This window comes from Balaenoptera acutorostrata, chromosome 5, assembly GCF_949987535.1.
Source record: "Balaenoptera acutorostrata chromosome 5, mBalAcu1.1, whole genome shotgun sequence".
Classification (NCBI taxonomy): Eukaryota; Metazoa; Chordata; class Mammalia; order Artiodactyla; family Balaenopteridae; genus Balaenoptera; species Balaenoptera acutorostrata.
The window spans coordinates 42,447,310-42,471,766 of NC_080068.1; the positions used below are offsets into that span (position 1 = coordinate 42,447,310).

At 45.8% G+C, this 24,457-nt stretch overlaps 2 protein-coding genes across 2 annotated transcripts in view; one reads left to right on the forward strand and one right to left on the reverse strand.

Annotated features, from left to right (window-relative positions):
* Positions 1 to 7,862, reverse strand: part of CDS1 (CDP-diacylglycerol synthase 1) — a 107,641-nt gene extending 99,779 nt beyond the window's left edge. Inside the window, exon 1 of the mRNA XM_057547047.1 lies at positions 7,369 to 7,862. Within this exon, the coding sequence (XP_057403030.1) occupies positions 7,369 to 7,585 (217 nt within the window). The 5' untranslated portion in view covers positions 7,586 to 7,862. The remainder of the gene's footprint in view (positions 1 to 7,368) is intronic.
* A 2,202-nt stretch (positions 7,863 to 10,064) lies between these two features.
* On the forward strand, positions 10,065 to 22,982 carry LOC130708225 (V-type proton ATPase subunit B, brain isoform-like). The gene is made up of 4 exons (XM_057546499.1): positions 10,065 to 10,246; positions 19,366 to 19,470; positions 20,315 to 20,444; positions 22,403 to 22,982. Exons 2-4 carry the CDS (start codon positions 19,408 to 19,410, stop codon positions 22,540 to 22,542), a joined length of 333 nt encoding a protein of 110 aa, XP_057402482.1. The 5' UTR covers positions 10,065 to 10,246; positions 19,366 to 19,407; the 3' UTR covers positions 22,543 to 22,982.
* The last annotated feature ends 1,475 nt before the right edge of the window (positions 22,983 to 24,457 follow it).

The following is a 24,457-nucleotide window of genomic DNA, read 5'->3' on the forward strand; positions in this document are numbered from 1 at the left end:
TCCCACAAGTGCCCTACCTTAGGATTACCTACCAGTGAAATTAGAAATTGTCCTTATCTTTTAAGCCATCCTAAGTTGAGTTTTGTGCTACTTGCAGCCAAAAGCATCCTTTGTGGAAGGTGGCCCTTTCCTGAGGCCCCCTCGCCTTTACCAGTTCATCTGGTAAATGAACTGTTAACTGTTTTACCAGTTAAACAGACATGCTGAATTCCCAAGGGCCATGCACAGAGACTTCCTGTTATTTTTCTCCAGCTCTACTCATGAAAATAAAATTAATTTTCTAGCCCATGAATTAAACATCACTGCTGCCGGCTGAAAGATTTTAGCAACAGCCTTTTGTTGGCAAGAGAAGCAGGATCCCGACATCTTCTAAAATAAGCTACAAGGAGGCAGGAGGGGAGGAGGGGAGGCAAAGGGGAGGAGGCCATTAAACGGAAAAAGAAAGAGTTGCCAAATCCCACCCATGTGCAGCTTCTCTGACCCGTCGGCCTGTGGCCTGACTTCAGGGAGTGATTCTCTAAGTTCACTGCAGATGGGTCACCTGGAGACCTTATCAGTGCAGGTAGTGATTCAATAGGTCCAGGGTGGGGTCTGAGAGTCTTTCTTTTTAACAAGCTCCCAGGTGATGTTGCTGGACCACAGCCTGCAGGGACCCACAGAGCCCTCCGTAATAAGCTGCAGAAATGGGAAGCAGGACATTGAGGAGGGTAGTGAGAACCAGCTGTTTAAGCTCAGGTTCAAGGGAGGAAGTGAGGTGAGAAGAACTCCCCTACACACCTGTACCTTTGAGAAACAGAGGAAAGAGGAACACAGGAGGAGGAGAGAGCCCTGGGTCTGGTATGCCTGTGCTATTATACCCTTGGGGCATTTTAGTAATTTAGTCCTGGGACAATACCCCTGAATCTGTGAGATCAAAGGCCCAGCTGAGACATTATTTCTAGGTCTCCCTCAGCTCTGCCCAGCCTGAGAGAGGTGCCCGGCCCCACTGCACACCTGCTCCAAGGCGTCTGCCTCAGGGTCTTTCCCGAAAATCTTCAGACTCACTCATCCCGCTGCCATGTGTCTGGTCTAGAAGTTATACACCAAGAGAGGCTGGTGTGTGTGATGGGTGAGAGGAGGTGAGAGGCAGGTAGAGGCTGAAGGGCAGCCCCTCCGAAAGCCTGATCTCCTCCCAGTCTTCCTGGTCCTGTTGGATCTTCCTGCCCTGGATCTGGGCCCTGATCACCTTCAGCCTCGCTGAACCACCAGGTCCTTGACTGGCTCTCCCCTCTCCCCTCGGGAGCTCTGTAGCCTGTGGCTACAGTGCCATCTCACCCAAACCCCTTGGCCAGCCAGCCTCGGGCCTCCTGGAGGCTCAGTCCAGCCACCTCCTCCCCTGGGAAGCCTCCCCTACTCCCCCAGGCTGGCACCTGCAGCTAATGCTGCCTTGGCGGTTCTCACCTGTGCACCCGTCTGTCTCGCCAACTGGTGTTAAGTGCCGTGAAGTCAGGGATGGTGTCGGTGCCTGGCAAGTAATGGGTGAGTAATAAGCATAACTGAATATGGATAAGGGAATTAAATAATGGTTCTCAGCCCCGCTGTGCATCAGAAACACCTTAATGCCTTTTTCAAAAAAGCCAGGACCTCACTCCTAGAGATTCCAGTGCAGTAGGTCCGGGGGCGGGGCAGTGCGCCCAGGCTTCTGAATATTTTAAAAGATCCCCAAGTGATTCTGATATCTTTGGACAATAGTTGAAAAGGAAAAGAATGAATGAATTAGTGGACAAGTGAATATGTGACTGCACGTGCAACTGTGAGGCTTTCTCTCGTGGCCGTTCACACTCAGAGTGAACAAACGGCAGACACTGATGAGGGAGGATAGCGGGTCCCTGCTGGGGTGGCCACCAACCCATTGCCAGGGAAAACAAACTCAGAAAACCAACTGCTTTACCCCTGACCAGGGCTTTCTGACAACCAGGGGGCAGCCGGCACAAGTCCCAGCCACCAAAGGGGGAGCTAAAGGAAGGGAAGGCGCGAAGGGAAGCACCGAGGGCCAAGTGCCTCACTCTCGTTCCTTTCACTCCAGCTGCCACATGCTGCTGGTTGTACCGCTCTTCTCACTGTGCAGCTGGGGACGCTGAGGCTACGGGGGGGGGGGGGGGGGGGGGGGTGAGCGACCTGCCCAAGGCTATAGCTGGGGGGCTGGGCCTTGAACCCAGATCCTCTGACTCTCACGTCCACACTCTTAACCCCAGGGTGGCACTTCCACAGAAGCAGGACATGTCACAGCAGAGGGATGGCGAGACCGCACACCAGAGACTACAGAATGTCAAAATAAATGCTCGACAAGAATAATGCCAACCAAAGACGATGTTGCCTTTTATAAAAATTCAGAGAAACCACCATGACGGTGTCACCCTTTTGTAAATCTCTCAGTGACTTTTCCAAGCAATTATTATGATGTTATACAATACACAGATCAGGACAAGATGAGAATTAAATGTTACACGAGATCAGGATAATCTATTTGGATTTAAAGGCTATGCCTTATATTTGAGCCACAAGAACTCCAAGTCCCAGACAAACAGACACGGAAGCCCTGCGGGTTCCCTGACGCCTGGCCCACGGTGGGGTTGGTAGGAACAGAGGGCACTGCATGTCTATCCTCTGGCACCAGTTTGACATTTGCCCTGATTCTTAAAACAACTTTCAGCTCAGTATTACCATCCCTATTTCAGAGACCAGGAAACCGAGGCTCACACACCAGAAAGGGGCCTGCCAGAAGTTGAACTAAGTGGCAATGCTGGGATTCCCGCTCTGGTTTCCACTCTGCAGAGCAACTTCACATTTCAGGATGACAGTGCAGCTGGCAGTGACCTTGACCAGTGTTAGAAAAAAACCGAGTTAATAATGTTAACCTCAACCTATATTTATACTTGTTGGGACTATTAAGCCAGCAAAAGCACACCATTCTCTCGGGTTTCGCTGCATTCCACCCAGCCTGGGGTAGGGCTCTTAGTGCTTGCCTGGTTATTAAAAATGCAAGAGTTGCAACAATGGGCTGGGAATTACAAGATTTAAAAGGAAGATTCATTTATGTTTTTCAGTTTTTTAGTAGTTTGAGCATTAAAGATTTTTTTTAAAAAAAGATAATTCAAGGAGACAAAAACGGGGAAAAAAGTCAAAACTGACACCCTAAGACATTTAGGAGAAATGATTTGGCCCTGTTTTTACAGCAATTTAACTGGCTCTGCTCAAAAAGCCCCAAAGAAAACACTAAAGACCAGGTGAGTTATCAGCTGAACAAAAAGATTCTTCTTTACAAAATAATGGCCTTCTGGAGGAAAATAGGAGGAAGAGAGGATGAAAGAGAAGGGAATGGGGGAGGGAGGAGGGACAGGGGGATCTGTGTTCATTTCTCTTTGGAGACTTTGAGAAAGGACCCTTGTTTCCCAAGCCAAAGCAATCTTTTCTATGCAAGAGAGGCAACGAAGCCATGTTGTGTGCCAGCTTTGTAGAATTGATTGTGCTGCAAGAGGGCCTTTTTTCCTTCTACTAAAGAAAAAAAACCAGCATCAGGACCAATAATAATAAGAGCAGCTAACAATTACTGGACATCAGCCAAGGTCCAGGCACTGTGCTAAGTAGTTTACACCTATTATCGAATTTAATTCTCACAGCCTCATGAGCAAGAAGTAGTGATATACCCATTTTACAGGTGAGAAAGCTGAGGTCTGGAGATGTTCATTTGCCCAAGGCCATGCAGCTGGTAAGTAAGTAGGAGAGCAGGGATTCACATTCTCAGTTGTTTCTCTTCTGAGCTGTGCTCACCCTAGCAAACCCGGAGGTAAAACAGAAGTCCATGGCCACGCATTCTTGGAGCGCCTCAACAATGTTAGGGATTTGGTGGAAAAAGAAGCCCAACAAACACATCAGGACCATCGAAGGTGTGGATTCAGGTTACCCAAGGCCTGACAGAAGACAGCTCATCTTTGGGCAACTCTCCGAATTGGACAGAATTTGACTGATGGACCAGTACCTTCCAAACCCCAGCCTCTCCTGACCCTCCCTCCTGCTAGACCGCCTCGTCAATTCCTGCCACCGCTCACATTCCTCGCCATAGGCTGGGTGCCAGCAACCTGAAGGGCACCAGAGAATCCTGTCTCTACCTTAGCAATGGTCACATTTGCCCTGGGGCAAGACGGAAGGGAGCAAGGCATGTTACTGTTTTGCATGCCTGATACTGTCACTGAAATTGTCATGGTGTCACCAAGGCATATTTAGGGGACTCGGATGACATTTCAAGGGAAACCAGAAAAGTCCCTCATGTTTTTGGAAACCAGGGGCCAGAACGCCTGGAGACAGGGCAAAGCTGCTGGGAAGAGGCGCCAGGACTCTGACCTCGACACCACAGCTGCAGCTCCTCACTCCCCTATTCCACTCGTCTTGGGATTCAGGGCATGAACAAACTGCCCCTTTGGCCAAAAACCCTCAAAGCAGGCACTTTTGTGAGCTCAAGGCTTCAGGTGAAGATTTTTCCTCCAGCTGGAGGTCGTGTTCTGTGCTCAAAAGTCATAAACTCATCCCTCAGGACCTGCGGGCACCAAGAGCATTCCGTTCTGACAGCCTGCCCACTCAGAAAACTGCAAAGGATAAGAAGAGAAAACAACTTGCTCTGGGCCCAAGGAGAGTCATAAAAAGGTGGGGAGTGAGGCAGTGGAGGAGATCTGGACTGAACAACTTGATGGGATCTTTCATGGATGACATTTTACTGCCACGCAAATTACTCGTCGCACAACTCAACACCTAAAACATCCTCTGCTGGGTGCTCTGCATGGATGCCTCCTGTTTCCAGGGCAACCATACCTGGGGTGGAGGGTGGCAAGCAATAATAGATGGGCTAGTTAAGCCTACTGCCTTGACAACTCAGGTCCCTGAAGTGGACGAACAGCCCACTGGTGCGTGAACTCAGTCCTAACACTAGACAGAGCCAGTGGGAGAGATGATGAAACGGGCATCCAGTGGGGAGAAATTTGAAGCTCACAGCACCAGGGCTTTCAATGAAAATAACCCTGATCAACAGTCACCCTATAGATTCTAGCCAACAGCACACTGATCTTAGCTGTCTCTCTCCCTCACTTCTTCTCTCACAAGCTATCCATCAGATAACATTCACTTACTTGGAATGTTTCTAAGTCACAAGTTTGAATCTGAAACTACAATATCCACCACTGTCGGCTCTTTTTCTGTTTGTTTGGGTTTTTTTGGTGGGGGGGGGGGGGAGCAATGAAACCCAGGTAGGGAGTGAATCAAGATTCAGGGAATGGAACTGATGAAAAGTAGCTAAGGCAATAGACTATGCAGGAAGGCACAAGGATGGGCTTGGCAACATCACCCACAAAGGGGAACCCAGAGTCCTGCAGTGTGTTGACTTCTCCGGGGAAGCTGGAGGAGTTTGAGGCCGAGGACGGTGTCTTCTGGCCGAGGTCTTTCAGAAGAAAGATTCTGTCTCCACCACGGTGAGTGGCCTGGAAAGGGCAGAGGTGACTGGCAAACCTGGAGAGGGGGCCTTGTCCTTGTGGCTCCTGGTGGGATGCCAGAACCAGCGGGTGGGTGGCAGTAAGGGATGGAGCCTGTGGGTCTGTGGAGCTCCAGGCATGTAAGACAATATTTTAAGTGCTCACTTCTCCCTGAGCTCTCTGACACTGCTGCTATTAAAGCTAAGCCCCAATCCCCTGGAGGCAGGTGAGCTCTGCAGTCCAAAGGCACAGTCCTGCCCCTGCAGGGAGAAGGAGTGGGGTGGAGAGGGAGCAGCTCCCTGGAGGATCCAGGGCAATAAGGGTTTTGGTTGGCAGGTGGGGGGAGTGTGTCCATGAAGCAATGACTGAGCATCTCACGATCTAGTCATCTGGAAGTAAAGGAAGAAGGAAGACAGGGAGAATGAAACCAACACATAACAGTAAAGAAGATGGTGGAAAGGACACTGAATTGAGGAGGTGTACTGAGCAGGGGAGGGCTGAGCAGGGAGGTTACCCAAAGCTTAGGCGGCTCTGGGAGGCTTCACAGATCCCCACAGACGCCCCGCCCCTCTCATCATTCCTCAGCTCTGCTCAGCCACACTCCCCTAAGAGGCCCCCATCTTCTGGAAGAGTTTGCTTCCGAGAGCAGGGACTGCAGAGTTTCAGGGGAAGGCTTGGAAACGAGTGGCCCCATTATGAACCCAGGCGTTTGGAGCTGGCACTATGCTAAATAAGACGCCTTGCAGAAAGAGGTTTTCTTATTTTCTTCCTTCCTCTTCCCCTCTGGGAATAAAAGTACGTTGTGTTTCGCCTGCCCCCGTTCCTTGGCGATCTCGGAGAGGAGAGCTGAAAGGGCTTCTTGGATCATCTCGTCCAATTCTCAGCCCAGGATATCAAGGCCAGCGCCTTTTGTCCCGGCTAACGTGGCCACTGCAGGGACTGAGGCCAAAACCAGTTGCTGGGGCAGGGGGTGTTGGAAGTGGTTCTGAGGTCAGCCACTAGAGTCACGTAGGGCAGGCACTCGGCCCCCGGGCCCCGGGAGGTGGGGGGCATTGAGGGGGGGGGCTCCTGGGCTCCCTCCCATGCCGGCAGGGTTGCGGGTCCTAGGAAAGAGGGTGGCGAGAGGGAGAGCTACAGGTGCGGTGACAGACAGGCACTGGTCAGAAGGGATAGGTCCCGGAAGGGGATCTGCTCGGTCACAGTCTAAGCTTTTCGCAGGGGGCAGAGCGCTCTCACCGCGGGGTTGGTGTGCTCGCCGAGAAACTTCTGGGACCGTAGAAGTGCAACTGGGCACAAGAGATCACGGAGGGGGCAGGGATGGGGGCCTTGCAGGGGCAGGAAGGGAACTGGTGTCTTCCATCTCCTGCGCGAACATCAAAACTGATCCGGTGCCGGGTCTCTCCACCCCCGCTGCAACTCCCTTTCTTGTCCTTAACTCGGCCCCAAGGTCCGTGGCCCACAGAGGAGACTGAGAAGCCGAAGGGCGGCAGAAAGGAGCGCCCCTGGGACCCGCCTGGGCGACACAATCATCCCATCGGTCTCCCCGCCCTGGAACCCAGGTTCAGCCGGTGCGCCTCTGCGCACAGCGGTGGCGCCGAAGGGCTCCGAGTCCGTCCAGGCGCCGCCAAAAGCGCCTACTCAAGCAGACAGCGGGGGAGGCAGAAGTTGAAAATACCAGCACAGAAATACCTGCCTGTCCCAAAGGCCGGACGACTGCAGGCCGGGGGGGCCGGGGTGCGTGGTGGGGAGGCGAGAGGAGAGCGGAGGGGGGGCTTCGCACCGCCCGAAGCCAGCGGCGACCCGCGCCCCCGCGCGCCCCGGCGCCGCCTCGCCTCGGTGCCCGGGGCGCAGGGGGGCCGGCGGGACTTACCCCAGAGCAGAGTGAGCGGCTGGGCTTTGGGGATGAGCGCCAGGGAGTACACGGCCCCCAAGTGGAGCAGGCTCATCAGGAAGACGGTCCTCCAGGCGATGTCCTGCCGCCGGCCGCCGCCGCCGCCCTCCGAGCCCTCGACCCCGAAGCCCACACGGATTTCCTCCTTGGCGGTGCGGAAGGGGACCTTCCCCTCGTCGGCGGCCGAGCCTGGCATGGCTGGGGAGAGGCGGGCGCTCGTGGCAGCGGCAGCAAGCAGGCGAGCAGCCGGCGCGGAGCTCTCTGGTGGGGGCGACGGCTTCTGCCTTTTAGGCGGGGATTTCCGCACCTCCCGTCCCCGCCTTCCCGGGGCTTCTCTGCTTCCTTCTCTCCTCTTCTGGCGTTCGGCGCGGCTGAAGAATGCAAATCTTGGCGCCCGGCATCTCTTGCTAGCGAGTCGCCCCTACCGCTGCCGGGGCTGAACTCTGCGGCGAGGAACCGGAGGCGAGCGTCAGGGGCTGGGGGGGACGCAGGGGGGTGGGCGGAGGGGGTGTGGAAAAAGCCGAGAAAGCGGCGGGGGAGGGAGCGCTCCGAGGGAGGGAGCTGGGAAGAAAGACCCGCATAGCTACAGCCAATCAGCATCGCCTGTGGGGCTCTTAAAGAGAAAGGCGCCCCCTGCGCCTCCGCTGCCCGGGCTCCCCGGGGCCGGACGGGGCAGCCTGCTCGGCAGGCAGCGGGCAGCCTCCGCCCGCGGGTGGGTGAGCGGTGGTTCCCGGGTCAGGGAGCCTGCAGAGGGGCTCACAGCACTTCTGCAGCTGTTGTTGTGTGTTTCTCCGGTTCCCAGAAATACCCTTCCCTTTTGAAAAGACTTCTTTTTGCTTTGAAGCTACGGGCTGGAGGACTTACAATACTTGCCCCAGGTGGGAACACAAGCTAAGGCCAGATCTGAGTTGAGAATCACAAGTCCCTGTGTCTCCCGGTTCCTATGGCTCCTTGGGCCTGGGGCGGGGGGTGGGGGGGGGGCGGGGGTTGCAGGCAGCCGCTCAAATCTTTTTTTTTTTTTTTTAGAAAACACCTTTATTGGAGTATAGTTGCTTTACAATGTGGTGTGTCAGTTGCTGCTGTATAACAAAGTGAATCAGCTATATGTATACATATATCCCCATATCCCCTCCCTCTTGCGTCTCCCTCCCACCCTCCCTATCCCACCCCTCTAGGTGGTCACAAAGCCCCGAGCCGCTCAACTCCTTATTGGACAGCTTGCAGCCAGACACACAGCAGGTGCTCAAATAATGCCTATAAGTGATGAATAAATGGTTTGGGGGCTGGTTAGTATACAGTAGTGCGCCGACCCATCCGCCACGCAGCTGTTTGTGGCAAATTCTCCGCTAACCAGTGCGTTTCTGGACTGTCTCCTAAGCCTCGAAGTCAGCATTGTTGAGATGGAGCTTTAGAAAAACATCACCCAGAACGTTCCAAGGAAACTTAACCTCAGAAGAATCGTGTCTGCTCATTCCTCCTCTCCCAACGCGGATAATTTAGAGCTCTCCAGAGGGAGCCCTGATCGCACCGAAGTGCAGAGGAGGGCGAGCTGGCCGTGTCCTAAGCAGCTGTGGCTGCACCTGCGGCAGATAGCAGAAGGACAGGGGCCAGGAATGGAAGCTAGGGGCTCTGGATTCTACTTCTAATTCACTGGGACCCAACTCCGTCCTCTGGGGACAAATTTCCTTACCAGGAACTAAGCTTTGTTCTTCTTTCCAGCTTGCAAAGTCTATAAATGTGAGTTTGAAAGGATACCATTATGTTGACAAAGAAAGCTGATTTTTGGATCAACTTGTTAGGAATCCTTTCCAGCATTACAGGAGAGGGAAAAACATTACCAAGGATTGACTACATGAAAGGGCCATACATGAGCATCTCATTGTTAGTAGACCAGAATCAGTCCAATCAGCCAGAAAAAACAATACCTAATTTAAAACTGAAGCAACGTATGTGGCTTGTGGAATGGTGGCCACTGACCCAGTGTTATGGTGTTGCTTCAGTTGGAGCTGAAATTATAGAATGAAGGGACACTTGCCCGGCGACCAGATAAAGGCCGGCCCTGTCATTAGACCAGTGAGACAACAGAACATGAGACTTGAGGGCATAAACTTCATCAGCCTGCTCAGCCTTGGCTTTATAACGAACCACTTTTTCTTCTCATGCCCCCTCTGCTCCCCACAGCCACCAGACCCACATCTTCCCTGTGGTTCTCTATTCAGACTGTCCTTTCTCTAGGGGTGGAGTAGTTGCTCTGTCAAAAGCCTCTCTCTGGATTATTGTAATGACTCACCACACCCTCACTCTAACCATTCAGTCATTTGTTGGGCAGGCTGTGTGTACCAGTCCTGCTATGTGCCAGCACTGGTGCACACAGGGGATACGAAGACGAATAAGGTGTGATCCATGCCCTAAAGGAGTTCCTCATCTAGGAGGGAAGACAGATCAAACAAGTGTTACCTCTTGGCTATGAACTGGGAAGGGTAGGAAGGTCCAGTCCGTTATCAGAAAAAAAAAAAAAAAAAATTCTTGTTAGGCATCAAGTGTACATACAAAGAGTTCAGGGGAGGCAGCAAAACAGTTCTTTATGTGGCCCCAGAGTACCTTGTCTGTTACATAAGCTACTTTATCTTGGCTCTATCTGAAATGAGTATCTTCCTCTCTTCCTGCCAACAGGTCAGACTGGGTGTGGCCAATCATTTCAGTTGGTTGGACTCATGATAGAGAAGGGGATGTTTTCATCTGTTGGAGATGGGAGGACGTGCTCTTCAGGCCTTTCAGATGCTGCTTACAGAAGGATGGCTGAAGGACATTAGCCCCTCCAGATCTAGCCTCAGAGTGACACCTCTACACATACAAGGTATACTCTTGAGTATCCCCTGTGGCATATTATGCCGTCAGGGCTACTGTCTCTTTTCTCCATCTTACTAAAGACCCTAGTATATTTTCTTAGCTTCTGGTCAAGAGCCTAGAAGTGGATGGGTGTTCATCTCACTCATGGGACAGTAACCCTTATCCTGTCAAACAAAGAATTACCAAAAATGTGATAAGACGCTACTAGAGGCATGTGCAGGAATTAAGTGGGGCCATGAAGAAAGGAGTAGTTAATTCACACTAGAGGGGAGGAGGCAGGTGATATCTGGGTAAAGGTTTTTTTTTTCTTTCTTTTTTTTGGAACTTGATTTTTAAAAATTTTAAATTGTGGTAAAATACACATAACAATGACCATGTTGATCATTTTTAAGTGTTCACTTCAATAGTGTTAAATATATTCACATGGATATGTAACCAATCTCCAGAACTTTTTCACCCTGCAAAGCTGAAAATCTATACACATCAAACAACTCTCCATTTCTCTGTCTCCCTACTCCCTGGCATCCGCCATGTTGTACTTACTGTTTCTATGCGTTTGACTACTCTGGATATCTCATAATATAGTATTTGCATTTTTGTGACTGCTTTACATCACTTAGCATAATGTCTTCAAGTTTCATCTATATTGTAGCATGCGTCAGAATGTCCTTCCTTTTTTTTAAAAAAAAATAATTATTTAATTATTTATTTATTTATTTTTGGCTGTGTTGGGTCTTCGTTTCTGTGCGAGGGCTTTCTCCAGTTGCGGCGAGCCGGGGCCACTCTTCATCGTGGTGCGCGAGCCTCTCACTATCGCGGCCTCTCTTGCTGCGGAGCACAGGCTCCAGACGCGCAGGCTCAGTAGTTGTGGCTCACGGGCCCAGCTGGCTCCGTGGCATGTGGGATCTTCCCAGACCAGGGCTGGAACCCGTGTCCCCTGCATCGGCAGGCAGACTCTCCACCACTGCGCCACCAGGGAAGCCCAGACAATTTTAATAAACCATAAAAATGGTTAAGTTGGTGCTGGGTTGGAAAGAGTGGCTTCTGTGTTCTTTAAGCTTTTCTGTACTATTTGAATTTTCTAGCCAAGTGTGCCTATGTCTATTATTTATTTTTCATGTCACCAGGGATTTTCTGACTAGTGAGACCCCAGACTACATTTTTTTTCTTGTTATTTTCTATCAAAAAACAATGCAATACATACCATTTTTAAAAAGGAAACAAAGAAGAATTTCTAACCATGCATCAATAAAAAACAAAAGAGCACAAACATACATATACATTTTAACATATTGAGCAGATCAATATGTTAAAATATATAAATGTTTGCATAGTGACCTGAAATAAATAGATTATTTAGTCATAGACCTTTTCATATGCATTCTATAGTAAGTCTTCTGAGAGATGAACTTTAATCTTTCCATCCAGAACTTTGGAGTATCTGAGATTTTGCCCTATTTGCAACAAGTTAAGCTGCCGTTTTCCATGGATGCAGGTAGAAGACAGAAGACTTATGGGTCAGAAACAAAGGACTCTATTACTTACTTGGTTACTCATAAACCACTGCAGCCAGCATGGGCATCCGAATATTTGCCTTGGTTCTCCTTGACCCTGAGGCACACAGGGGCTGTGTGGACAGGCCCAGATGGATGCCTGCACGCACAGCGGGTTATAAGACAAGAGTTCAGGGAACCAGAATCTTTTGGGAGGTGAGCATGCTTGCCCTTACCTCTGGAAGAAGACATTATCTTACAAGGCTGTTTTCTATCTAAACATCCTTGGAAAGATAGCTGAGAATAAAGGGCTGTCGGTGCTTCTGTTTGTAAGATGTGCAGAAATGTGAGAAACCCATGGAGAATTGTCTTACCTCTGCTCTGACTAACACACAGCCTTTTACTTTTCTTATGAAATGGCAATTATATGTTGCAAAGGACTTATTTCACATTTACTTAAACTTAGTTTTCAAATGTATATTTCTTTGTCCTATTCTAAGATTAACTTCTCTTGTGGAAGAGTTAATTTTGAAATTACAGTGTGAACCGTATGACCCTAATCATTTTGGTTTAACAGTATTGCTAACTCAAATTTAAAATGCTGAGAAAAAAGCATCTCTATTTTGTCACTAAAACTACCAAAACAGCTTTAAATACACAATTAGTTTAAAAACAGCTGTTTGATCTTGACATATTTTTTTTAAAGAGCTTTTTGATGTGGACATTTTTAAAGTCCTTATTGAACTTGTTACAATATTGCTTCTGTTTTATGTTTTGCTTTTCTGGCCCTGAGGCATGTGGGATCTTAGCTCCCTGACCAGGGATTGAACCTGCACCCCCTTCATTGGAAGGCAAAGTCTTAATCACTGGACCACCGGGGAAGTCCCGATCTTGACATGTTTTTAAACATATTTGGCTAAATCCTATTTAAGTTAACACTTCCTCTGAAATCGGAATTGTGACAAACACTGTAAGAGAGCTACTATTTTTTGCATAAATGAGAGCAAAATCTTGTGGTAGTAAGTATGTTTCCCTTACAAACATAGTGTAGGATAAATCTAAATATTCTGATTTGAGAAGAAAATTTTGAATGGAGGAATTTTTCATTCCACTGTTGCAGGATTGTCTACTTTTCCCTAATATTAAAATGGACAGTTAGCCTCTTGAAAGAGGTTAAAAATCCATACGGAATGTCTCAGAAGGGTTTACTTGTTCAGTGGCTTTCACTCTTCCTCACAAATTATTTGAAAATGGAATTTTTGTTCAAGATGTCTACCATTAGCGTGAAATTTATTTTCCAGTTTTATTGAGACGTAATTGACACATGACATGGTGTAAGTTTAAAGTGTACAACATAATGATCTGATGTATGTATATATTGTGAAATGATTACCACAGTGAGTTTAGTTAACAAACATCACTTCACATTGTTACACATTCTTTTTCTTGTGATGACACGTGTGAAGTTTGATGCTTACCTGGCTCTCTTCTTTTGGACTTTGGCAAATCTAAGAATTAATCCTACGACACATAGCCTATACTAGTCTACCCAAATCTAACAGTTAGTAAAGACAATAACACATTTATCTGTTTGTATGTTTTATTGAGCACAAGATAATCATCTCATTCTCAGAAGCAATGAAATCACCGAAAGAGCCAAATCTTGAGAAAGCCTCGTAGAGTTGCCCTGTTACTAGATAAAGCGCTTGGAATACATAAGTATGTTGTGTCACACGTCTTCCTGTGACCTGTGATTGTTACTTGAAAGTGTGGAAATGCAGAACAGATCTCCTGTTATTATGAAAGGCCCATCTGTGACAGGTGGAAAGGAGGATGCTATCTTAAGAGCTTGTTCTGTGCAGTTCTCATGGAGGTGACTTGTGTCCTATAGGGAATGTCTCCAGGCTGCATTCCACTCTGGGTTCTTTGCCTCTGGCAGTTCTCCGTGATCACTCCTGTATTGGGGTCCCCCATGCCACTCCCAGGCTCCATGATTCACTGGAAGGACTCATAGGAATCAGCCTAGCGTTATATTCACAGCTGTGATTTATTACAGCAGAAGGACACAAAGTACAGTCAACAAAGGAAAAGGCAAGTGGACCAAAGTCTGGAGGAAACCAGAGGCAAGCTCCCTCGAGTCCTCTGCTGGTGGAACCACACAGGACACGCTTCAGTCCTCCAGCCGTGAGGACAACATGTGGGAAATGTTGCCAACCAGGGGAGCTTAGCCTCAGCCTAGGAGCCCAGGCTTTTATGGGGGATGGTCATATAGGCACCCTCTCCCTGGTACATATCAAAATCCCAGATTCCAGAAGGAAAGCAAGTGTTCAGCACCACCCACATTGTTTGCATAAACATCTTAGGCAGCAGTGAGCCACTCTTCTCAATTCTGGGAGTGGTGAAAGCCCTCCCAAAATTCAGGTGCCTAGACACCAGCAAGCCTTTCTCAGGATGGTGACTCAGGCCTGCGATGTTATCACTGTTCTCTCTTTTGGTTCTGATTTTTTTTCTTCCTTTCCTTCAGTCTTTCTTACCTTCAATCTTATATTCTATTATTTTAATAAGATGATCTGATTTAACACCCTTAGTTTCTTACATGAAAATACCAGCATGGTCCTGTGCTAAGGTGGACAGAACACACCAAGTCCTTCTGAAGCTCTGGAGGCTCTGCTCCTGAGGAGGGCACGACCAAGGCCCTTCATTCATTACCTAAGAAATGGTCATTCCCTAGTAAGGCGCTTAATCTGTCACATTTCAAAAATAAGTGATGCCACATTTCAAAACTAAGGACTCAGGGTGATTTCCCTGAGTCCTTAAGAGTGATGACTCATAGAGGACACCTCTGAACTGGCCCTCTCTATAGGAGAAAACAAGGAGCCTGCACTAGAAAGAATGGAAAGGCCTAGAAATGACCAATTGGCCCTGAAAATTGAGTCAGTGAACAAGTGTCTGTTAGGCACGGACGGTGTGGAATGTGGTTAAGGATGGTCTGAGTTAGCTAGGAGGTACCATCGTGGTCCTACTCAGACACAAACTCTTCCGGGAATTCAACTGGCAGACACAATTAAACTTGAAAACTTCCTGAATTTCAACAATGCCACCGAGTGCCTTCTGCTTGCCAGAACTAGACTGGTCAGTGATGGTCTGAGGAGGAACTTAAACTCCTTTGGAAATAAGGCCGACTTAGAGAGTGGTAGCGAACACGGCACCCACCCAGCGTACAAACCTTGTGAGACCCTGAGGGTCGTGAGTATAACGGATTGTGGCTGAGCCGGAAGGGACGCACCGATCCAAGTCACTCAGCAAGGCCACCACAGGCCAATCCAGAAGCTAAGAGTATTATTTTCCCCGGGCTGCAGTAACAAAATGCCACATTCAGACGGTTAAACAACAGAAATTTATTTTCTCACAGTTCTGGTAGCTAGAAGTCCCAGATCGAGGTGTTGGCAGGGTTGGTTTCTTCTGAGGCCTCTCTCCCTGGCTGACAAATGACTGTCTTCTTGCTGTGTCCTCACATGGTCTTTCCTCCGTGCGCACACTTCCCTGGTGCTTCTCTGTGTCCAGATTTCCTCTTCTAGTAAGGACACCAGTCAGATTGGATTAGGACCCACCCTAATGGCCTCCTTTTACCTTAATCACCTCTTTAAAGACCCTTTCTCCAAATACAGTCACATTCTGACGTACTGGGGGTTAGGGCTTCAACATAACAGTAGGTTAAAGGAATTCCCTACCATTTGAAGTAGTTGAATGTTGAACTAAACACATATTGGTATCACTTTAAGTCAATGGAACTTCTTAATGAGAAATTTTCCTAAATTTTGTACAAATGACCCAATTTGCATATTACTATTTTCAACATATACAGGAGGCCACTGGGTTAGTGCTATTCTCCCAGTAGTCCTAAAACAGTCTAGACTCACAGTTAAATACTTTAATTCCTTTAATTTCATTAATTTATTTAATTTCTTGAAGCTGCTAATAGAATATGCCCACTACCCAGCACTCCTTTGAGGCATTCCTTAATAACACTAACCATACTTCATTTTCTTCGTTTGTGTTACTCTTGAAGTTTAGAAGCCAATTCATTTGTCAGAACTAAATTTGTGCCATGTATTAAATAACATACTTTTATTTGCAGTGTTCTAGTATTGTTTTCAACAGCCATATATTGATTTTGAGACAGGCTGGGACCTGGGACCCTTTGCTGGGACCTGGGGCCCTTTGCTGCAGTGTTGCAGTGCTTGCACCTCGACACACCTCTCCTCGAGCAACAAAATAACAAAGAAACTGTATGGGACTAAAAATAACGACGTGCAGGCCCAGTTGGGGCAAATTCTGGACAAAAGATACAAGGAGACCAAAAAACCCAACTGCCACTTCTGAAGATCCCAGAGCAAAAGCAGGGTACTGCACGTGCCCCCTGCACACACCACCACCTAAGCGGTGGGCAAACCACTTAAGCCACCCTTCTGGCCCGACCCCTGGACACACCCCTGCCCTCATGCCATATAACAGGGGTCCCCAACCCCCAGGCCGCAGCCTGGTAGGAATCAGGCTGCACAGCAGGAGGTGAGTGGCAGGGGAGCGAGTAAAGCTTCATCTCCTGCTCCCCATCGCTCACATTACTGCCTGAAACATCCCCCCACCCCACCCCCTGCCGGTCCGTGGAAAAATGGTCTTCCATGAAACGGGTCCCTGGTGCCAAAAAGGTTTGGGGACCACTGCCATCTAAGCAGCAAGCTCGCCCCCGCTTAGGGAGCACGCAAGCAAAGGAACCTGTTGTTTGTTCTCGCTCCCCGCTGCTGCAGCAGGGGCCCCAATAAAGCCTTGCCTGAATTTCTTGTCTGGCCTTTGATCAATTTTGATTGTTTAAGGACGCCAAGAACCCTGGTCGGTAACAATTTCAAAATATGGTCTTGATGTCATTGGAAGTAATTTTCTTCTGACTTTTTCTCTGTTTTCAACATCTTTGCCAGCAAAAGATATGTTCCCAGATGTCTTCTAAAATGTTTTCTTCCTGATCATTTAGAAAGATTGGGAAAGAAAGAGTATTGAGAAACTTGAGCTGTACTTTTGCTACACAGGAAGGGTGAGCTGTGTTCCATCCTAGATTAATAATATTTCAAGCAGGAGGGGGAAAAAAAATGTAAAAGCCTATAACTTTAGCAATGTGTTTGAAAAATACTTGATTTCAACAATGTTTCTATCATGCTTACGTTGCAGCTGCCTAAACAATACAGATAACAGAAGCATGTCAATTAAAAGCAGCATTTAGGACCCAGTTTCACAGATCTGCATTGGCCCTGGGTTTCGGATTATTTCAGGGCCAGGCGCTGTGAGTTCCTGTGTGGTGTAGTTGTGCTCGGCCATGGGGCAGGTGGGTTCCCTCTTGCTGTAGGAGAAGGTGGTGGGAAACACGGAGATGGTTATCTCTTTCTGCTTTTGACTCTCCTGACTTGCTTCCACCAAGAAGCCATAAACCCAAACTGGAAATACGGATTAAGTGCATACTTTTTCCAACACATCGACCACAACTTGAGATTTTCATGGCGGAATATATTACATAAATGTCTGGAAAGCAAATATTTTAAGTGCACTTTAGGTAGATGTTTGCTTACTTTAATCAAGCAGAAGGAGAGATTATTCTTTTACCTTCTGGAACGTGTTGAGGTAAACTTATCTACAGAAGGGAAAACTTTAGAGTTCACCTGGTACAAAGCACCCGCATCCGGATAAACTAAGGTTGTTACCGAGTCCAAGCTTGCTGTGCTTGCCACACGACAGGCCAATAAATCAGAGATGACGCCTTGAGGGAAAGAATACGACTTTATTCGGAAAGCCAGCAGACCGAGAAGACGGCAGATTAAAGTCTCAAAATAACCATCTTATCGGGGTTTGGATGCTAGTTTCTTTTTTTTTTTTTTTGCTAGTTTCTTTTATAGCACAGAGATGGGGAGGAGATGAGGAGGTAAAGTAAAAGGGCCATAAGTTTTGCGAATATCCCCTGGAATGGCCAGCCTCAGGGAGGGGATGTGTTAATTTCTTTTTAATTGCAGCCATCCACAGGTGGACAGAGTCCGTATGTTTCCCTGAACAAAGGCACTTTGGTTTAACATTCAGGCAGAGGAACAGGGTTCCCCCGAGGCAGGCCATTATGTACAGAAAGTATCCTTTTAGTGAACAAAAGCAGCGGAAGGCAAAGGTTAAAGTCAAAGAAACAGATCCAACGTGTAGTCAGATTGGGTTCTTCCCTGTAACAAGGTCTCAAAGGGTGAGTGACTCCCTCCAGGTCACATATAATGATAATATATATAATAATAAAAATTATTCTGGTAGAGAAAAGAATGCAGAACTCTAGCCACTCTAACTCCTTAGTTAAAAAATGAGATTTATTTGCAGGATAAGAATGATGCTGCTATTAAAAATAATAATAGCAATAGCAAGTTTGAAAACTTTCACGTGGACCTATTCAGGTGCTTAATTGGCATTTAAGGCCTTCTAAGTATCTGTACTAGCCTCCTTCAGGTCAGCCTGTGTTGCTGGGAAACTGCTCTTCTCACTAGTCTCTGGACAAAACTCTGGGTCTAGTTTCCATTATTCCGTGGAGTGTTTTTAGATCCCACCCGTTGTTAAACACACACACTTTTGTTATTAATACAAGAACAGATTTTTCAGAGTTTTTTCTTTGTCTTTTATTGTTAAAATTTTTTTAATTGAGGTATAATTGACGTAACATTACATCGGTCGCAGGTGTATAATGTCATGATTTGATGTTTGTATATGTTGCAGAGTGAGCACCACAATAAGTCCACTTAACATCCACCACCTCACATAGTTACAACACTTTTTTTCTTGTGATGAGAATTTTGAAGAGCCACTCTTCTAGCTACCTTTAAATATGCAATACAGTATTATTAACGTACATAGTCACCATGCTGTGAAAGTTCCATCCCCATGACTTACTCATTTTATAACTGGAAGTTTGTACCTTTTAACCTCCCTCACCCGTTTGCTCACTCATCCCCTGCCTCAGGCAGCCACCAGTCTGTTCTCTATCTGTGAGCTTGACATTTTTTTGTTTGTTTTTTAAGGTCCCATATATGTGAGATGATATGGTATTTATCTTTTTCTGTCTGGCTTATTTCACTTAGCATAGTGCCCTAAAGGTCCATCCATGATGTTGCAAACAGCAAGATTTCATTCTTTTTTATGACTGAATAATCAAAAACAGATTTTTTATTGGTTCTTTAGTAGATGCCAGCTTCTGATATCAGCTTTTAGGTGAAATTATTGTTAATCTTTTTATGTGTGATTTTATGAGCCAGAGTTCAGAAGACCATTTGGATTTGCTACTGTAGGCAGATGTTGAAAATTCCGTTTTTTAATAGAATCTTGTACTGTTTTGTAGATTTTACTTTTTGGATTTGATTCTCAAAAAGAAATCTTAACCTGTACAATGTTTCTTACTTCCTTTTTTACCAGGAAGAGATATTAGGAATCATCTAGGAAACAAATGTAGCAGTTTTATGCAATTTCAGCAATAAAAATGAGTTTCAAAATCCTCCTTTACTACCAGTAAAGCTTGAATTTTGTACTTAAATATAATATTTTCCCCCTTCCCCTTTTACCCAAGATTTACCCGCCTATTAATGTGCTGCCCTCGTTGTCTCGGTGAATGAAGTCTGCTACTGGAGAAGGTATGACCAGAAAGGATCACGCCGATGTATCTAACCAGCTGGTACGTATGTTTTCTCCAGGATTGTGTTCAAAGAAATGAATACTTTCTCAGTTCATGCTGCTGTCTTATACCTCTTGTCTTTCTTCCATATCACTTTTCTTCTCCCCCCATCAAAGTAGAATTTTAATATAGAATATATAATATAGAATACTGGAATACAGAAACATTTATTAGAGCCAAACAGTCTTTTTCATAAGGATAACTGCTCATGACAAAGATTAAAGATCACATGCTGGAAACCCACCTCTAATGCTGTATGAGGTAGTTTTTAAATTAAAAAGGCATAAGACGATTAAGTTTTTATTAGTAACCTTTATTATAGAGTATTTCTGAAAGACTATTCTAACTAATTTTTTGTTTAACATATTAGGCAATCACCAGAACGCTAAGGGATACAGCTGTGTATATTCTATGAAATCCTTGGTTTCTATGGTCCTGAGATTGTATACCAAGCATAATTAAAGAAAAATATATTTGACCTTAAAGTAGAAATGATAAATAAACCTACTGATAACCCAGATATTTTTTTTGGAATAGAATTTAGAGATGGATTTCTCCTATTGTGTAAGTTGTGATTTTTAAATGCTCTACAAAATGGAAGCTCATTGATATATCGAGGGAGTGTATTTTTTGTAGAGTGTTAGTAATGTCTATGTATTGCATGCCTGAAGACTCCTTCCTTAGTGAGACTGCTGTATAATAAAGTCTTTCCAGTACTTGCATATGTGAATTATGTTTGGAAATAATGTGAAATACTGTGAAGATAGCTACAGCGATACACTTATAATGCCCAGAGTACCGTTACCGTTTATAAAGGTTCATGTAAACCTTTTTTTCTCCTTAGGATGCATGCTATGCTATTGGTAAGGATGTGCAGGCCATGAAAGCCGTAGTTGGAGAAGAAGCCCTTACCTCAGATGATGTGCTTTACTTGGAATTTCTGCAGAAGTTTGAGAGGAACTTCATTGCTCAGGGTAAGATTACTATTTTCCTATGAATAGAAACAGCATCATATGTAGTTTTGAGGACTTCTTTCCTAGTCTGAGAGAATTTACATTGGTCTCCATACAATTTTCCTTCTGATTAGAGAAGAGGTTCTTCCAGCCGCCTGCCATGTCTTCGTTCTTAGCCCTCTGGTTCCTTCCCCTCTACCTTCAATTTCTTTATCCATTTATTTAGCTCCTGTCTTATTTTTTATCTTCCTTACAACCGGCCATCTGCTCTCCTACCTCCATTGCCACTTCTCCTCGCTCTTAACCTCTCTGCAATGCTCTCCTCTGGCTTTGGGGGTTTTGGACTTTCCCAGTCCATCCGTTTTCATCCTCCTGATTTCTTATCTTCCTGCTTCTTAATTGTTAATGTTCCCAAAGGCTTAATTACCTGTTCTTTCTGTGCTTTTTTTCCCCTATGCTGATGACTAACTTGCTGTGTAGGAGCCTTTACCCTCTTTCTGAAGCTCTAATCCCACATCTCCAGCTAGGAAGCCTGTGTTTATGCCACCATCCTCTCTGGCTCAGCGTGGTGAGAACCAAAGTCTTTTCCCAACTGACCACCTGCCTAGCAATTCCCTTTTCAATTTCTGTCTACCTCTGGCATGACCATTACCCTAGTTAGCCCAAGCTCAGGAATGGGGCATTCTTAAGCCTCTTCATTTATTCTCCAGTCATCAAATAGTTGCTAATTTGCATTGTTCTCCTTTGAAACATCTTATCCTGTTCTCTTTTCGTTCCTATGAAAAAAACTTCGGCCAGTGTTTCTCAAAGTTGAATATGCTTTTGAATCTACCAGGGATCTTGTTGAAGTGCAGATTGTGATTCGGTAGGTGTGGGTGGGGCCAGAAAGCCTGTATTTTGACAAGTTCCTGGGCGATGTTGAAGCTGCTGATCTCTGACCACTCTTTGTGTCCCAAGACCTAGTCTAGACCTTTGTCCCATCATCCTTGGCCGTTAGTGCCAGCATCTTCACCAGTCTCCCTGACTCTCTATGTGCCATTGCCGGGGTAAATTTAGTATTAATTTTATTGATTGTCCTTCTGTTAAAAAGTCTATAATGGTTTTTATTACATAGCATGTGTAGGGCTTTCAAGCTGTTTTGTTTGCTCTCTTCCCTGCCACCCCTGCTAATGCTGGTAAACTCTATTTTTGACCTCAGTGATACTTACAAACGATGTGTTTATTTTGGAATAATGCATCAGCTGCACACTTAGGATTTGTGCACTTTTCTATTTGTAGGATACATTTTTTAAGTACTATTAAAATCCCCAGAACATATGATTGTTGGGTTTTCTAAAAAAAAAAAAAAAAAAAAAAAAAAAAATTTATGCAGAACCTTAATATCTTAAAAAGATAAAAATTATTCTGGTAGAGAAAAGAATGCAGAACTCTAGCCACTCTAACTCCTTAGTTAAAAAATGAGATTTATTTGCAGGATAAGAATGATGCTGCTATTAAAAATAATAATAGCAATAGCAAGTTTGAAAACTTTCACGTGGACCTATTCAGGTGCTTAATTGGCATTTAAGGCCTTCTAAGTATCTGTACTAGCCTCCTTCAGGTCAGCCTGTGTTGCTGGGAAACTGCTTTCCTCACTACTCTCTGGACAAAACTCTGGGTCTAGTTTCCATTATTCAGTGGGGTGTTTTTAGATCCCACCCGTTGTTAAACACACACACACACACACACGCACGCACGCACGCACGCGCCCAAGGGCTCACCTGCGGACTTTCTCCCTTTTCTCTGTTTCCCAGGGGTACTTACTGTCTAGACCCTCATTTCCACATTTGGTCACATCCAGTCCTGGGAGACCTGACTGCTTTGTGTCTCTTTTTTATACTTCATGCTCACAGTGCTAGACCCATAACAATAAATTTTGAAGAACGCTGATAAGTTGGAAGTACTTGGCCTTTATTCATCTAGTCTCAATTTTTTATAAGGTCCTTACGAAAACCGCACTGTCTATGAGACTTTGGACATTGGCTGGCAACTGCTCCGACTCTTCCCCAAAGAAATGCTGAAGAGAATCCCTCAGAGCACCTTGAGCGAACTCTACCCTCGAGAGTCTGCAAAGCATTAGCTGCTACTTCATCGCTGGCTCGATGCTCTTGTGAAATACTGGTTCTGTTTTCTTTATTCCTTTTGCACTCCCCCATCCCCACCTTTGTGTTGGAGTTTACTGTGTTGCCCTGTAATTAAAAACAAAGAATAGGTAACATATTGTGCCAGTGTTGCAATGTTTTAAACTGCTAACAGACTTTAAAGTATCCCCTGTTCAGAAAACCTGGACCTGCAATGCTGTGTTTAAAGTAGCTGAGGGTTGGAGGTGAGGTTTTCGTACTGATGTGTGTATTTGTACGTAGTGGTGTAGTTAGCTGCCTAGTGTCCTCATTATTTGGGTCTCTCAGACCTTCCCTGTCCACCCCCTCCAGAGTATCACTATCTGAAGTTCTGATGCTTTGATCTCCAAACTAGGGACAAGATAGGGTCTGAAAGACGCTTCCTCTCCGAGCCAAGACGCTTTCCTGAGCACTTGTTTTTAGATTTCGGTGTGCCTCTGGGTCTGCTCTAGGCAGACGGCTTTTCCTGTCCACCTGCTGTTTCCTGTTTAATGAATAGATTAGAAAAGGAGTTTCCTTTTCCTCTTTGGTGCGGATAAGTTTCAACTCCTGTGTCTTACCGTTCTCCCTCCCTCTGAGTAACACAGAATCTTGTCGCTTTTGCCCAACTGGCATTGATCTGATCGTAGTGAGATGCCCTGTCTTGATGATCCCTTACTGGGTTTCCATGCAGAGGAATCATAATGAAAATAATTAATAGAATTGTTGGTTGGAAAGAGTTGGGATACAATTTTTTAAGAAAGAAAAAACCCTATATCGGTTCTACATTCGGACATGCTAACAGTGGTTTTAAGTTTCTATAGTGTTGACCGGATGCTAGAGGCAAGGTGGGGAAGAGAAAGCTCTTCTGTGTATGGAATTGTTTTTATATATATAATCTATGGATATTTTAAACTCTGTTAGATAGCAGCCTTTGGAAAATCCCCTGTTTGGTCCTGCTTTCTGACCTATCTGCCTTTTCAGGGTAATCTTGTGGCACAAGTGATAGCATTTAAAAGCTTTAGTCTTTTAATTCCTCCTCCTTCCTGCTGCGAGCCCTGAGCTGTCTTCTATGCACTTCTGACTTGTCTACTGTTTGGTCTCTCTGTGTTCTTTGTTACTTGGGTGCAATAGCAACTTCTCTGTGCATTCCATCTTTCTTTCAAGTTGTGTAAAGTTCTTCACTTTTTTTCTCTGAGGGTGTAGGGGGTGGGGGGAGTCAGCATGATTATATTTTAATGTAGAAAATGTGACCTGGATATAAAATGAAGACAAATATTAAATTAAATGGAAGTTACCTAAAGTGACTCTGTATCTTCTAATCAGAAAAGCAATAGCAACAAGCAAATATATAATAATGCACCTCTCTTTGATTGACAGTTTTGAACATCATAACCAGTATTGTGAACCAGCCCCTTGATTCACAATAATATGAACCATGTTCCCTTTACAGGGACATGGCCCATGTTCTGTACCCTCTGCCTTTTAGGCTGCCCTTTCAAGCTCTTTTCCGTAATACCTCTTCCAACAGATTGTAGTTTGATCCAAGGTTGAGAGTTGCTAGGGTGTGGGGTTGTTTGTTTGTTTATTTGTTTGTTTTGCAGATCGTTAGTGGCTGTAAGTTCTCTGAAACTTGAAGTTTTGATTCAGGGTCCACTTAGCATTTTCGAGAGTTACTAAGGTGTTTTATAGCATTCTTTGTTTCAGACATTCTCAGGACCTCTAGAGCCTGTCTGCCATGAATGAAAGAGGGTAATAAATAGAAAATGAAATACATACTGAAGCAAGCCAAAACTTGCTTCAAATAAAATCTGAACTAGATGGTCCAGTATATAAAGGAAACATACTGGTTAAAGCACAGGGATGTGGCATCACGGTGGCCTCCCATTTCGTTCC